Genomic DNA, 12,921 nt, shown 5'->3' on the forward strand with positions numbered 1-12,921 from the left:
CCCGAGCAGAGATAGGACCCAGGCGTCCGGGCTCCTAGCCCCTCCTCCCCCCAGGGGAACCCAGGCATCCGGGCTCCCAGCCCAGCCACAGGGAAAGAACCCAGGCGTCCGGGGTCCCTCTCAGCCCCCCCCCCCCCCGAGCAGAGAGGACCCAGGCGTCCGGCTCCTAGCCCACCCTCCCCCCACGGGAACCCAGCTCCCTCTCAGCCCCCCGCCCCGAGCAGAGATAGGACCCAGGCGTCCGGGCTCCTAGCCCACCCTCCCCCCCGGGGAACCCAGGCGTCCGGGCTCCCTGCTCCGCGGGGCGCGACACGGAGCCTTTCCCCGCCAGGGGGCGCCGGTCGGCGCGTTGCCAGGGGGCGGGCCGCACGTTGCCAGGGGCGGGGCGTTGCCAGGGGGCGGGCGGAGTGAGGGGGCGTTGCCCAGCCCCGGCCCCGCCCCCTCGTGTCACTTCCCCCCGCCGCTTCCCGGGCCTGCTCCCCGCGCGGAACCGCAGGTACCGCCCCGCCCCGCCCTGCCCCCCCGGCCCGCGAGCCGCTGCGGGGGGACCTGGGGGAGGGGCAGGGGCAGGCTGGGGGGAGGGAGGGGCGGTGGGGGGAGGGGCAGGCTGGGGGCTGGGGAGGGACGTTGGGATACGGTGGGGGAGAGGCAGGTTGGGGGCTGGGGGAGGGAAGTTGGGGTACGGTGGGGGGAGGGGCAGGCTGGGGGCTGGGGGAGGGAAGTTGGGGTACGGTGGGGGGAGGGGCAGGCTGGGGGTTGGGGGGCTGGGAAGAGGGGCAGGGGGGAGGGGGCAGGAGAAGCAGGGGACGGTGGGACAGAGCAATGGGGGTGGGGGAGGAAAGCGGGGATGCGATGGGGGTGCAGGGGGAGTCTGAGCGTTGGGGGGGGCTGGGGCGCTGCGGGGGCCAGTTCGGCCCCCCCTGACCCTGCTCTCCCCAGGCCGGCGCCATGCAGCGCTACACGGGGCTGACGGACGCCCAGCTCATCGCCATGCTCCAGCGCTACGGCATCCCGCACGGGCCCATCGTGGGTATGGGGGGACCGGGGGGCTGGCCGGAGGGGGGAGGGGCATGCTGGGGGGCTGGGAAGGAGGGGCACGCTGGGGAGTGGAGGGCACCTGGGGGGCAGAGGGGAGGGCTGGGAAGAGAAGCAGCATCTCATGGGGGGGGGGGGTTTGCAGCTTTTGTGGGGGGCTGGATGGCCGGGAGGAGCGGGAGAGGCTAGACCAGAGGAATAGGGGTCGGGGGGGGGGGGAGAAGGGGGCGTCTGAGTTTAGGGGCACCAAGTGGGCCCCACCTGACCCCCCCGATTGTCTCCCCCTCCTGGCCCCCCAGGGTCGACCCGGAAGCTGTACGAGCGGAAGGTCTACGAGTACGAGACCCAGCGCACCAAGCTGTCGCCCCCGGGGGGGGCCGTGAGCCACTCAGGTGAGTGGGGGTCCGGGAGGGGTGGGGAGAGGCCAGCAACAGCTGCCACTGACCCCCCCCCCACCCCTGTGTCTCTGCCCCCCCAGATCCTGGCACCACCAAGACCTATAGCCGGGAGTCTTACAGCCACCCCTGGCAGGAGGAGCCGGGCCGCTATGGGGATGACGGTGAGAGGTGTTCCCGTCACCTTGGGGTTCGCTCATTTATTAGGGTCACCTTCCTGGAAGTGGGGGGGTGATTCCATCAATGTGCTGCTGGTGTTACTGCTGTGTTCGTATGGCTACCAGTCCCCTCCCAGTGGAGCTACCCTGCAGGACCTGAGCTTTTCCGGGCTGGGCTCCTCCAGCCCCAGATTCAGATAAGCCCCCCCCAGATACACACACACATTCCAGATTCGCCGAGTGCGTCTGAGCGGACCGGGCTGTCCGCACTCTCGGCTGACCCCTTAGATGTCCCCGAGCTCAGCCGGCTGGTGACGCAGCACTTCCAGTGTCCCTTTGCACTGCACCAGACTAGAGCGCACGTCGGAGCAGGCCGGGTCCGAACAGCACTTTCAGCTGCCCCCCTTGTGTGCCCCTGCCCTCCGCGGGCTGGGCAGAGCAGCACGTCTCGGCTGCCCCTCCCCACTCTGCAGTTGTTCTAGCAGTGACCCCCTGGGCAAGCAAACCCCACCGGGTTTCTGGGCTCTCCGGGGCTCCGGCTGGGTAGAAGAAGTGATGGTTCTAGGCGGTATCCCAGGGGGTTTCTTCACGCTGGACAATAGGAGCGGCTCACTCCTGGTCTGGGCCCCGTTCCCTGCGGCGCTCACAATGCAGCCGGGCAGGTTCAGTGCGCTGCAGACCAGTGACTGGCCTGGCCTGTAACTGCGGAGCCGGGTGGTGCAGCCCAGGTGGTTCGTTCACACCTGGAGCACAGATCTCCCGCCGGGCCGTGCGTCCCTGCTTTGCCGGCCCCGCGTTCAGTGCGGTCCCTGCTCTCCGGTCGCTGGGCTGAGGCGTGGTCCGTCTTCCATGGAGATGAGGCTGGGGAGTCCCCCGTCTTTGGAGGGCTCGGGTGTGTCTCCGCTGCCTTTTCCTTGCTTTTGGTTTCTGGTTCAGGCAGAGGCTGGGGGGGTTCAGGGGAGCCAGCGAGAGTCGGGGTTTGCGCCCTGGTTCCCCCAGAACACCGGGCTGCCAGGTAACAAGGTGCAGTGTCTGGGGTATCTAAATGTTCCTATCTTCAGTGAGGGTGGGGCGTGGAGGTGGCCCCTCAGTAACTCCTCCCGTGTCTCTTGGCCCCCCCCCCCAGATTTCACCCCCACCAGGACGTACACACGGGAGCTGTATGATTTCCCCCGTCGTGAGGGTCGCACCAACTACCTGGCAGATGGTGAGTGGGGAGCCGATGAGGGGGGTATGGGGGGGGTTACAAAGTAGTTGGGGGGAGTCTGATCTGATTCCCCTGATCTGGTCTTGACACCCCATTCCCACCCGCCGTCCCAGGCGATGTTCAGATTCCTGCAGCAGGGAGTTCCAGGGATGGAGCTCAGGGGGGAAGGTAACAGCTGTGCCCAGCCCCCATCTCACCCCACTCCTTTCCACCCCCAGACGTGGACACTGAGTCCTATGAAGAATCTTCCTCCTCCTCCTCCTCCTGGCTCTATGGGGCAGCCTCGGGTCCCCTGGGGGAAGCCAGTGCCCGCCAGCCGGTAAGTCAACCCTTGGAGGGGATGGATGGGACGTAACCAGGGGGAAGGCACTGGGGGGCAGAAATAGGTGTGATCCCCACCCCGAGCTGCCGCTACCCCCCCTTTTGGCACGAGCAGCTTTCTAGCCCCGTGCACCTACCTCCACCCCCTATCTGGTCCTACCGTGTCTAACCCCCAACTCTGCCCCCGTCCCAGCCCCATGGGACAATCCCTGGACTTGGCTGCTGGCCTGGCCTGGAAAATGTGAACCTTAAAGCGTTTGCTGCGGGTTGATAAATTGTATCGTCCGCAATTTGCCCCTGTAGGACAGACGAGAGCAAAGAACCGGACTCGGGCTTCGTGCTGAGAGCCGGTAACGGCCTGGCCCGGAAAGAAATGGCACCCAGCTCCGGGAAGCTGCCTTGCGCAGCGATGTTACGGCCCCTAACGCGAGCTGAGCTCCCAAAATGTCGCGCCTGTGTCCAGGATGCTTTGACGATTTACCAGTCTCTCCCCGTCCCTAAAATCCATACGCCAGTTCGTCCCAGTTCCACTCCTCGTTTCAATCCTGCCCTTCCCTGTCCCCCCGGCTTGTAGCGGGCAGAACAGTCACGTGGTCTTACCTGTGATAAACTGCTCGTTTTCTAAGAGCGAAACCGGTTTTGGCTTCGCACAGCGTCACGGGAGGCTGGGCGTACTCGGACGGGGTTTGAGAAAGACGGAAGCCGCTTCAGGCCATGGAGCTTCTAGGAATAACACGAGATTGTAGATACGTAGGACGTGTGCGCCCGCTGTGGTGTGTGGATAAAACTTGGTGCGTGCGTGTGCCTGCGTGTGTAAAAACAGAAGCCCCCAAAAGCGAGTTTCAGAAAACTTTGCTTAGAAATGTAATCATTGCTGGGGGAAACTTTGCTTGGAAATTTGACTCCCCGCCTGCTGAGGTTAGTTTTGTGTTTGCTCGCGGTATGTGTTATTTAATGAGCCGTCTGATATCAGCACAGAAATGGTCTCACGCCATGGCAGCAGCGGGTAATGTAAAAATATAAACAAAAATTCAAGGTTTTGCCCAAAAGGACGGATTCCAAACCCTGTTGGCTTGGGGGTGGGAAATCCTGAGTTTTGAAACCTGGCTTTACAATGGCCTGCAGGTCTCTCAGCCGCCGGCTCCGCAGGTTGGATGGTTTTCTGACTCTGTCAGTCTGTGTGTGTCTCCGTTCGCCCTCCCAGGGCATGTGAGCACTGGGGAAAACTGAGCGAAGTTGTAGGTTAAAGCTCTGCCAATGTAAACCCGAAGTTGAAGGGTCACTTTTAGCTAGCCCGGCTCTAAAGTGGCAGCGAAGCTGTGGCCACTGCAGGTGGGCGCGGCAGAATTTGGTTTCCATTTATTATAATTTCATTGTTAAGCTTTTTTTTTCCAAGTCATTTTATCGACTGAAATGTTCCCAGATGTGCAAAACTCTGGGCTTAGAGCATTTTTCTTGCAGTTCATTGTGATGTTCCCAGGCGTGGGGAATTGTGGGGGGTGGCTGCCAATAATGTAACGACAGGAGATGATGCTGTGGTTCAAAACGTCAAAGCTTCACACCCAGCCGTCGACAGCCCCCGTCCAAAGAGACGAATCACATACTTCGATTTCAGTTATCGCCAGCCGTGGAAATGGTTCTTGTCCGTGTAGGTGCCGGGTGAACCGAACATTCCCTGGCATTTGCCGACTAAGCACAGGATCCTTCCACGCCCAGCTATGCATTTCCCACTTCTAACCCCAGCTGCTCTGTCTGTGCTGCGCTGAGAACCCCTGCGAGCCAGCCCGACTTCAGCGCACACCTTTCTCTGCAGTGTGGACGTGCCCTGGGCATCTGGAGGGCAAATCACTAGACCTTTCCCCAGACAATTTTCGGAAGGACGCAGACAGACTTTGCTTTCGTCTGCATTCCCTTTGCTGGATACGCTAGGATCTAACCCCCACCTAGACATGCCAGCCTGGGGAGTCTCATGCTTTTAAACCGAACTCCGCAATTCTCCTGTGTAGGCTGAAACCAAAAATGCTCAGGAAACCAATCCAGATTTACCCAAAGGCATAATTCAGAGTGGATTAGCCAAACCGTGTTTGTGAATTCAAATGGCTTTAGTTTAGCTTCCTTTGACAGAGAGCCATGGTAAACTGAGCGAAGCGCACGTCTACGGTTGTGTAGACGCTTCCTACGTCAGTGGACGGGGGGGTTCCCTCCCCGTAATGCATCTACTCCTTTGAGAGGTGAGGTTGGATCGACGGGAGAGTTCTCAGCTGCCTCTGTGCCAGGGCTTAGCTCAATGGAACTAGATCATCCAGGGCCTGAAATCCAACGTAGCCGGGTCACACGCATGCTGGCGCGGAGGCTGGGCCGTTTGCAGTCTTTGGCGGTTGATGGAAACAGAGCCTGAGGAACGCCTTCAAATCAGGCCGCGAGCCCCGTAACGTTTGTCCCGTGCTTTGCTTTGCTTCTGCTAAGAACGGCCAGACGGGGTCAGCTCAACGGCCCATCTAGCCAGCGTCCTGTCTTCCCACAGTGGCCAGTGCCAGGGGCCGAGCAGACCAGGGCAATTAGCGGGTGATCCAGTCCCTCGGCCGGTCCCAGCGTCTGGCAGGCGGAGGTGTAGGGAGACCGGCTTACGGGGTTGTGTCCCTGACCATCCTGGCTCATGGCCGCGTCCTCCAGGGACGTCTCACACCCTTTTTTAAACCCCGTTCTGCTTCTGGCCGTCACAAGATCCCCTGGCAGTGAGCCCCACAGGCCGCGTGCGCTGGGTGAAGAAGTTACGGCCTCACGCTTGTTGTCAACCTGCTGCCTGACGCTTTCAGCGGGTGACCCCTGGTTCTTGTGTTAGGTGAAGGGGTAAATGACGCTTCCCTGTTCCCTCTCTGCACGCCCGTCACGCCTTGCTCGCTTTGGACTGACCTAGCCTGAGTGAATTTGTATCGCCTGCAACTTTGCCCCCCCCGTGCCCTAGGATACCAACCCCCGCACGTTTTCTTGTGACTCTGCTCGTTAATTCCTTCCGGGGAAAGCGGGCGGGGCAGAATCCAGTTTTCATTTGTCGTTTTCCACACAGCAGATCGAACTCTTATATTTAAGCATTTTAGAAATTTTCACAGGTGGGCAAAATTGTGGGTTTGTTTGTTTTTTTTAAATTTGAATTAAATGTTCACAGTTGTGGGAAATGATGAGGGGCGTGAGGGGGGACAACAAATATTTAACAGGCGCCCGTGACATTAAAAACCGTAAAGCTTTATAACCGTTAAAACCCCCGTTGTCGCTGTGGACACAGGATGTCGACCAAGCACTTCAGGGGAATCAAGGGCGGAGCCCAGCAGCATTTGTCGTACTTTGCCTCGCTGCACATTTCTTAGCATCACATTTCTTTTCTGGGGTTTAGGTCTCTGGGGAAATTGAGGGTCCCTGGAATTTACTGATTAAACTTGAATCCTTCCACGTAGATTTCCAATAGACAAATGAAAAGTGAATCTCAAAAATCTGGTTCCTTCCTTTTCGCCCCCGCCAAGTAACGTCTCAACCATGAATTTCAGCCCGGTCTACGCTTAAAAAGTTACAGCAACCTAGTTACGGCGGGGGGGGCTGGGCTAAATTTTGCCCCCGGCCCTGCGTGTGGCAGTGAGATTTTCCCAGCCTCCAAGTGGCCGGACGACGCCGTCGCTCCAGCGGGGGGCGAGGCAGCCGCCGGACGGGATTTAGGCCCGTTTATTTTATGCCCTTTGTGAAGGGCGGGAGTTACACCAAGCGCAAGGAAGGCCATGTTTCAGTGGTTCTGCTCCCTGGTCACAATGCTCCGGCAGGAGCCTCTGTACCCAGCAATCCTGGCCGGCTGCTAGTTGAACTTAAGGGGAGCCCCCCCCCACCCCCCATTAGTACCCCCCAGACCTAGCCCAGAAACTTCTTGGGGTAGGTGCTCTCCCCACAGCAGGAGGGGGTGCAGGAGGTGGGGGACATTGGGACTCGTTTTACAGCACGGCCACTGCGAAAGATGTGCAACCCCCCCGCCAGATTGCCCTTCATTACCTGGCTGCCCCCCCTCTGTGGGGGGGGGTTGTTTCTGCCGCCTGCTGTCCCCCACGCTGGCCGTCCGCTGATGGTGCTTTTCCTCGTAGATCGGAGAGGCCGCGTCCTACACCCCGACCAGGACAGAAGCTGAGAGGTGAGACGGGCCGTGGGCCAGCCTCGCTGAGGCGGGTGCAGGGTAGGGGGCAGGCCTAGCTCGGTGCCCCCCTACAAGCTGGCGTGGAGCTGGGCCGTGGGGCGAGGGTGGGGTGTGCTGTGGTTTCTGAGCACTAACCGCTGCCCCTTCTCCAGCAGGGATGGCGTCGCCTACCAGCGGGTTTGCCGGGACCCCCCCGCTCCACCCCCCCTGCGGGTGGAGGCGCGCCAGGCCATCCACCCCCTTCCCCGAGGAGGGCCCGGGGGAGCCGTGGCGGGGGGCTCCCGCCGCTTCCTGCCCCTCTGGCTCCAGCTGCTGCTCTTCGGGGCGCTGGCGGCTTTCCTGGCCTACGTGTACTGCGCCCTGCAGAGCGGCGCCGACGACAACCCCTTCGCCATCCCCCACGAGCAGTGAGCCTGGCCTCGGACCCCCGGACCCTCCCACCCCCACCTCCTGCGGGGGCCCTGCCCGGCTCCCTCACCCCTCCTGCGAGGGAGGGTTAGTGAGGCTGGGGTCCCTGCTGGCGTCTGACCTGTTTATGTAGGGCCTACGCAAAGTGCCTCCCAGCTCTGCTGTGCTGTGCCAGGGGCCGGTGGTATTTCTACCCCAGCTCCTCCTGCGGGAGGGGGCCCTACCTACCCCCCTCTGCACGCACACAGGCTCGCAGGGGCAGAGAGTAGCCAGGGGCTGGTTTTTAGCTTTCCCTTTATCAGCGGGGGCGCGGGGGCTGCGTTTTCCTGGCCAAGGGGCATTTCTCCTCTGGAAAAAACCAAACCAGGCCTGCGGAAGCCACTCAATAAAGCTGGGACTTTTTTGGTTGTTTTGTAAAATTTGGGCTTGTTTGGGGGGGGGCCCTCGCCTGGGTCAGGGGCTAGGGTGACCCTACGCTGCAGGGGATGATATCCCCCCCCCCCCGGCTCTCAAGGCAGCGGGGACTGTGGGTACTAGAGGGGCCGGCTCAGGGGAGACTGGGGACAAGGAGCCGGGGGGGGGGGGGGGGGGCGTCTCGACCAACCACCAACAAAAAACTCTAAGGCTGGAGATTCCCCCCCCCCCCCCTCCTCCCCACCCCAGGGTTCCCCATCCTCCCAGGGGAAATGTTTGTCCTAATATCCAACGTAGCCGCCCCCCCCCCCCCGGCCACGCTGGCTCCCGCTGCTGTCCCCTGCCCCTCCTGAGCCCAGCCTCCCTGGAGGCCCCCCCTGCCCTGGGGCTCCTTGGACTCCCCTGTTCATGTTTCACCCGGGAGCACAGCCTTCCTCCTGCCCCCCCCCCCTCGGCAGGGGCGAGGCCACATTTGACTCCCCCAGCCCCGTCACAGCCTGTTTGACAGCCCGGCCCGGCCCGCGGAGGGGACCCGGCCTGGGCACTGAGCCCCAGCTGGGGCCAGCAGCACGTGGGTGGTGCCCACGTCCGGCTTTATTCCCTCCTCCTCCCCCGTCACCGCACCAGTGGCTGCCCAGCCGGGCACCCAGCCACGCAGAGGCCACGTGGCTGGAAACCATCCTGGGGCCTGGGCAAATGCTGCTGGAGCAAGAGCCTCAGGCGGGAGCAGGAGCTGGGCCGCAGGGGGTGGGCCTGCGCGTGGGGAGAGAACCCAGGCGCCGTGCGGAGCACGGGACGTTGGACTCAGAAAGGGCCGAGTGTGGCGATACACAGGCAGCGCCAGGCCCAGGAAAAGACACTCCCAGCCCCAGCCCCGCCCTTCCCGGTGTGTCCCCAGCTGCCAGCGCTGGCCGGGGGGTGACAGAAACCAGAGTCAAACCTCTCCCCCAAGCCGTGCCCCGACGGGGCTACGCCAGTCGGGCATGACTAATAGGAGAGCAGGCGGAAACCCAGCCTGGCCGGCCCCGCACCGGGCCTGGGACCTGCTCTGCAAAGCCAGGCACCGCCCCGCTGCTGGGGGATTTCAGCCATCGCCAGTGTGCGGGGCGGGGGGGTGTCTGGGAGCAGCCAGGCCTGGCACCCACGGGGGCCGTGGCCCTGCTTGATTCAGTCCTAAGGGAGCTGGGCCGAGAGGTGCCGGCGGCTGAACGTGGAGTGGGAAATACCCACGAAGCCCAGGCCTGTCGCATTTAACTTCAGAAAGGGGAACTGCTGTAGGCGCCCGGGCGCCACGCCTGCAAGCGGCGCAGAACCTCTCTCCCGCCGCCCGAACGAGGGGCACATGAAACGCAGCCCCCTGCTGCCCCGCCCAGCGGGAAGGAGCAGCCAAAACCAGCCCCCGCTGCTGGGGGACCGAAGCGGGCAGAGGGAAACCTGGAAATCAAACCCGCGGGCGGAAAATAGGAGCAAAAGTCGAACTGGCCCCGCAGGAAGCTGAAAAGCAAGTGATTTGTAAGCGAGGCAGAAGCAGGAAAGGGGGCGAAGGAGGAACACCCGAGCTGAGCCGGCGTCGGCGCAGAAGGTCAATGAATTCTCCGCAGAGGCCGTGAGGGGGATTCCCACCGCCCGGCCGGTCTGTGTAGGTGACAACTGGGAGGAACTGGCCCCGACTGAGGAGTCCCTAGAGGCGCTTTTGGAAGAAATGGAGACATTAGAAGTCCCCAGGCCCCGCTGGGCTTCACTCAAGAGCCCTGCGGGAAAGTACAGCCCTAGCTGCTAGCGAGAGGGGGGCACGGGGCGATGCGACGCCACATGGAGCGTGTGTCACTAAGGGAAGAAACACCCAACGCACCGACGCGGAGCGGGCGGGAGGGCCCCGGCCTGGCAGCAGCACGGCTGAGCAGGATCTGGGCGTTGGGGTGGATCACACCCTGCGCATGACTCAGCCAGACGATGCAAACAGAGCCAATGTGCATGATCAGAGGCGTGTCACGGGCAGGGACAGCACCGCTCGGCTCGGCGCTGGGTAGGCCTCAGCTGGAGAACTGTGCCCGGTTTTAGTCACTGCTGTATAGACAGGATGCAGAGAAACGGGAACGGATCCACAAAGGGAGTGACAAAGAGGATCCAAGGCACAGAACACAAGCCAGGGGAGAAAGGCTGCAGGAGCCGGGTATGGTCAGTTTGGAAAAGAGGCGATTAAGGGGGACACGACCCCCCGTCTCCAGGTACGCCAAAGGCTGCCATAAAAGAGATGGAGAAACGTTGTCCTGCCCTTGGTGGCGGAAGAAGAGGTGAAGGTCAAACTGCAGCCGCACAGCTGAATGTTAAATCGCAGGGGAAACCCGCGGCCCGTGAGAACAGGCGGACGATGCCCAGAGGCCGAGGAAGGTCGTGGAAGGGCCTTCGCTGGAGGGTTTCGAGAGAAGGCTGGAGCCCTTTAGACACAACAAATCCTGCAGCAGGCCAGGGTTAGACTAGGTGACCCTTGCAGGCCCTCCTAGCCCCGGGGCCCAGGATCTCTAACGGGGGGGGGACGTGACCTAGCCCTTAGGGCCAGAGGAGGTGGGAAATCAGGCCTCAGCGATTGATGGGGCGGGAGGGGGGTCACCAAATGTGGACTGGGCTGAGCCAGCGTCCTTGGACTTTCAGAAAGCCTTTGACACAGTCCCTCGCCAGAGGCTGTTGGGCTGGGGGGGCAGGTCCCCCACGGAGCAGGCCTGGCTGACAGGAGGAGTGGGCAGCACACTGGAGAGCGGGAAATAGCGGGGCCCAGGGGTCTGTGCTGGGCCCACCCGATTGGGGGAACGGGCTGAACAAGGAAGTCACCCAGCACCGGTCAGTCCAAAGCGGACGCGAAGTGACTAAGGATCGGGGTGCCTGGGCCGATGGGATGCAGCGTCGCTGGGTGCAACGCGCAGGCCCAGGTGGCCGTACGAAATACTGGTGCAGAACAGCCCCGCACAGCAGAGACACCGAGCCAGCAGCAGGCTGGGCGCTACAGGGAACGGGACGGCCCCTGAGACAGGCAGCTCTAGGCAGCCATGCTCCCCCCCCCCGGAGCACGGCAGAGCGCTCGGGCCGCCCCCAGGTCAAGGCGGAGGGTGATAAATCGGGGAGGGCTCCAAGCAGAGGCAGCGGGAGCTGCAGCCGTTCAGCTGAACACAGGAGGTGACGGGGTGACACGACACAACCCCTCCCAAAAGTACCTTTCGAAAAGCGCCGCCCCAGGGCTCGCTGCGGGGCAGTTCTCCCGCCTGCGTGACGCAGGAGATCAGCCTAGATGCTCACACGCGTCACAGGCCCAAGGATGGACTGGGGAACTGGGGAACTCCTTGCCTCATGATTTCCCCCTAGGGTTTTACAATTCAGTTATGGGCCCAGGGAGGGGGAGACCGGCAGTGGGTGTCACACGGGAGTCAGACCAGTTGCCAGAGGTCATGGGATCCAGGAAACCCTGGGCCAGGTGGGGGTTGGGACCGGGCAGAGCGTCAGCCAGCTCGGCTGCAGGTGGCACTGGATACCCCCAGGACGCCCCCCCCCGTGCACGAGGCCTTGCTGGCGGATGCACAAACGTCTCTGCTGAGCCCAAGTCCAGGCTCGCGGGGCCCAGCTGGGCGAAAGCACCTGGCGCTCTCCAGCTCTCTGTCCACAGGCGCCTGGCCTGGGGCGGCCCCGAGATCCGTGGAGCAGCCGGCATGAGAGGAGCGACGCCACCGGCCCTAGGCAGCGCGGCTGGCGCCAAGAAAATGGGGGGGGGGGGAGGGCGGCTGAGCCCAGGGGAAACGAGGGACGGGGTAAACAAGGGAGAGTCCCACAATTGGCCGTGGCTGAGCTGCAGCCACCTCTGGGGCAGGGCAGCTGGGGAACAGCGGTGTATAACGCCAGACGGGCAGAGGGCACCGAGACGCAGCCGGCTCTGGGTGGGGGGCCCCCTGCACCCCCGGCAAACAGCTCCATTAGCCTCCAAAGTTTAATAATAATAAAAAAATCATAATACAATAAAATAACACCCCCCCCCCCGTCCCCCGAGACAGTGATAGGAAAAAACGGTTACTAACCTTCCGTAAGGGCCGTGCTGCTCCGTGCTGCTCACGCCTGCTCCGTGCTGGGTGCTCACGCACCGCGTGCCCGAGAGTTTCCCCCCGCGCTAGCCGGCTCTAGCGCCCCCCAGAGCCACGCACGGATGTGCCGAGAGAAGGGGCGGTGCCGGCCCCACGCCCCCTCGGTTCCTTCTTGCTGGAAACTCGGCCGGGGGGGTGTGGGAGTGGGGGGGGGGGGCACGGACTGGACATGAGCAACGCGCCCCGCAGAACAGTTACTAAAGGCAGTAACAGGCTCGTCTCCGTGTGCTCGCTTGTGTCCAGGCCGGCAGCTCGCTTTATCCCTCGCGGCCTGTCTGCTGACGCGCCAAAGAGCCGCCTGGGCCCGTGGAGGGTCAGGGTCGGGCACCGGTGGGACCCAGTGCCGGGTGGTGTGAAACGGTAGCACCTTTGCTGGGGGCGCAGCTGGGCCAGGTCCTCGCAGAAGGGGGGGGGGGGGGGCGGTCCTGGTCTGGATCTCAGAGACCCCACGGGTGAGGGCAGCGCCCCCAGGAAGGCGACCTCCCGAGGGAGCAGCAGCAGCAGGGACCAGGCCGCTAACAGCTCGAAAGGGGCCCGTGAGTCTCGCCAGGACCAGGTTTAAGGCCCGCGGGTGCACGGCTGGGGGGGGAGTCTCCCCTGCCCTCGCTGGAGGGCGAGAAAGCTGCCACATGCCCCTGGACGGAGCCAGACTTGGGTGCGTGGGGGGCAGACAGTCCGAGCGGGGCGG

At 63.0% G+C, this 12,921-nt stretch overlaps 1 protein-coding gene across 1 annotated transcript; it reads left to right on the forward strand.

Moving 5' to 3' along the window:
• The first annotated feature begins 427 nt into the window (after positions 1–427).
• On the forward strand, positions 428–8,114 carry EMD (emerin). Its single transcript, XM_067552276.1, has 8 exons — positions 428–496; positions 940–1,030; positions 1,335–1,427; positions 1,514–1,594; positions 2,715–2,795; positions 3,014–3,114; positions 7,238–7,284; positions 7,440–8,114. Exons 2-8 carry the CDS (start codon positions 949–951, stop codon positions 7,696–7,698), a joined length of 744 nt encoding a protein of 247 aa, XP_067408377.1. The 5' UTR covers positions 428–496; positions 940–948; the 3' UTR covers positions 7,699–8,114.
• The last annotated feature ends 4,807 nt before the right edge of the window (positions 8,115–12,921 follow it).

This window comes from Emydura macquarii, unplaced genomic scaffold (genome assembly GCF_026122565.2).
Source record: "Emydura macquarii macquarii isolate MOO-44397 ecotype Brisbane River unplaced genomic scaffold, CSIRO-AGI_Emac_v2 contig_1386, whole genome shotgun sequence".
Taxonomy (NCBI): Eukaryota; Metazoa; Chordata; order Testudines; family Chelidae; genus Emydura; species Emydura macquarii.

Bases quoted from the DNA above. Each gene is read 5' to 3' on its own strand.
- EMD (XM_067552276.1), top strand. From the start codon at position 949: ATGCAGCGCTACACGGGGCTGACGGACGCCCAGCTCATCGCCATGCTC. The intron at 1,428-1,513 runs GTGAGTGGGGGT...CTGCCCCCCCAG, and splicing joins GGGGGCCGTGAGCCACTCAG to ATCCTGGCACCACCAAGACC. The intron at 7,285-7,439 runs GTGAGACGGGCC...CCCCTTCTCCAG, and splicing joins ACCAGGACAGAAGCTGAGAG to CAGGGATGGCGTCGCCTACC.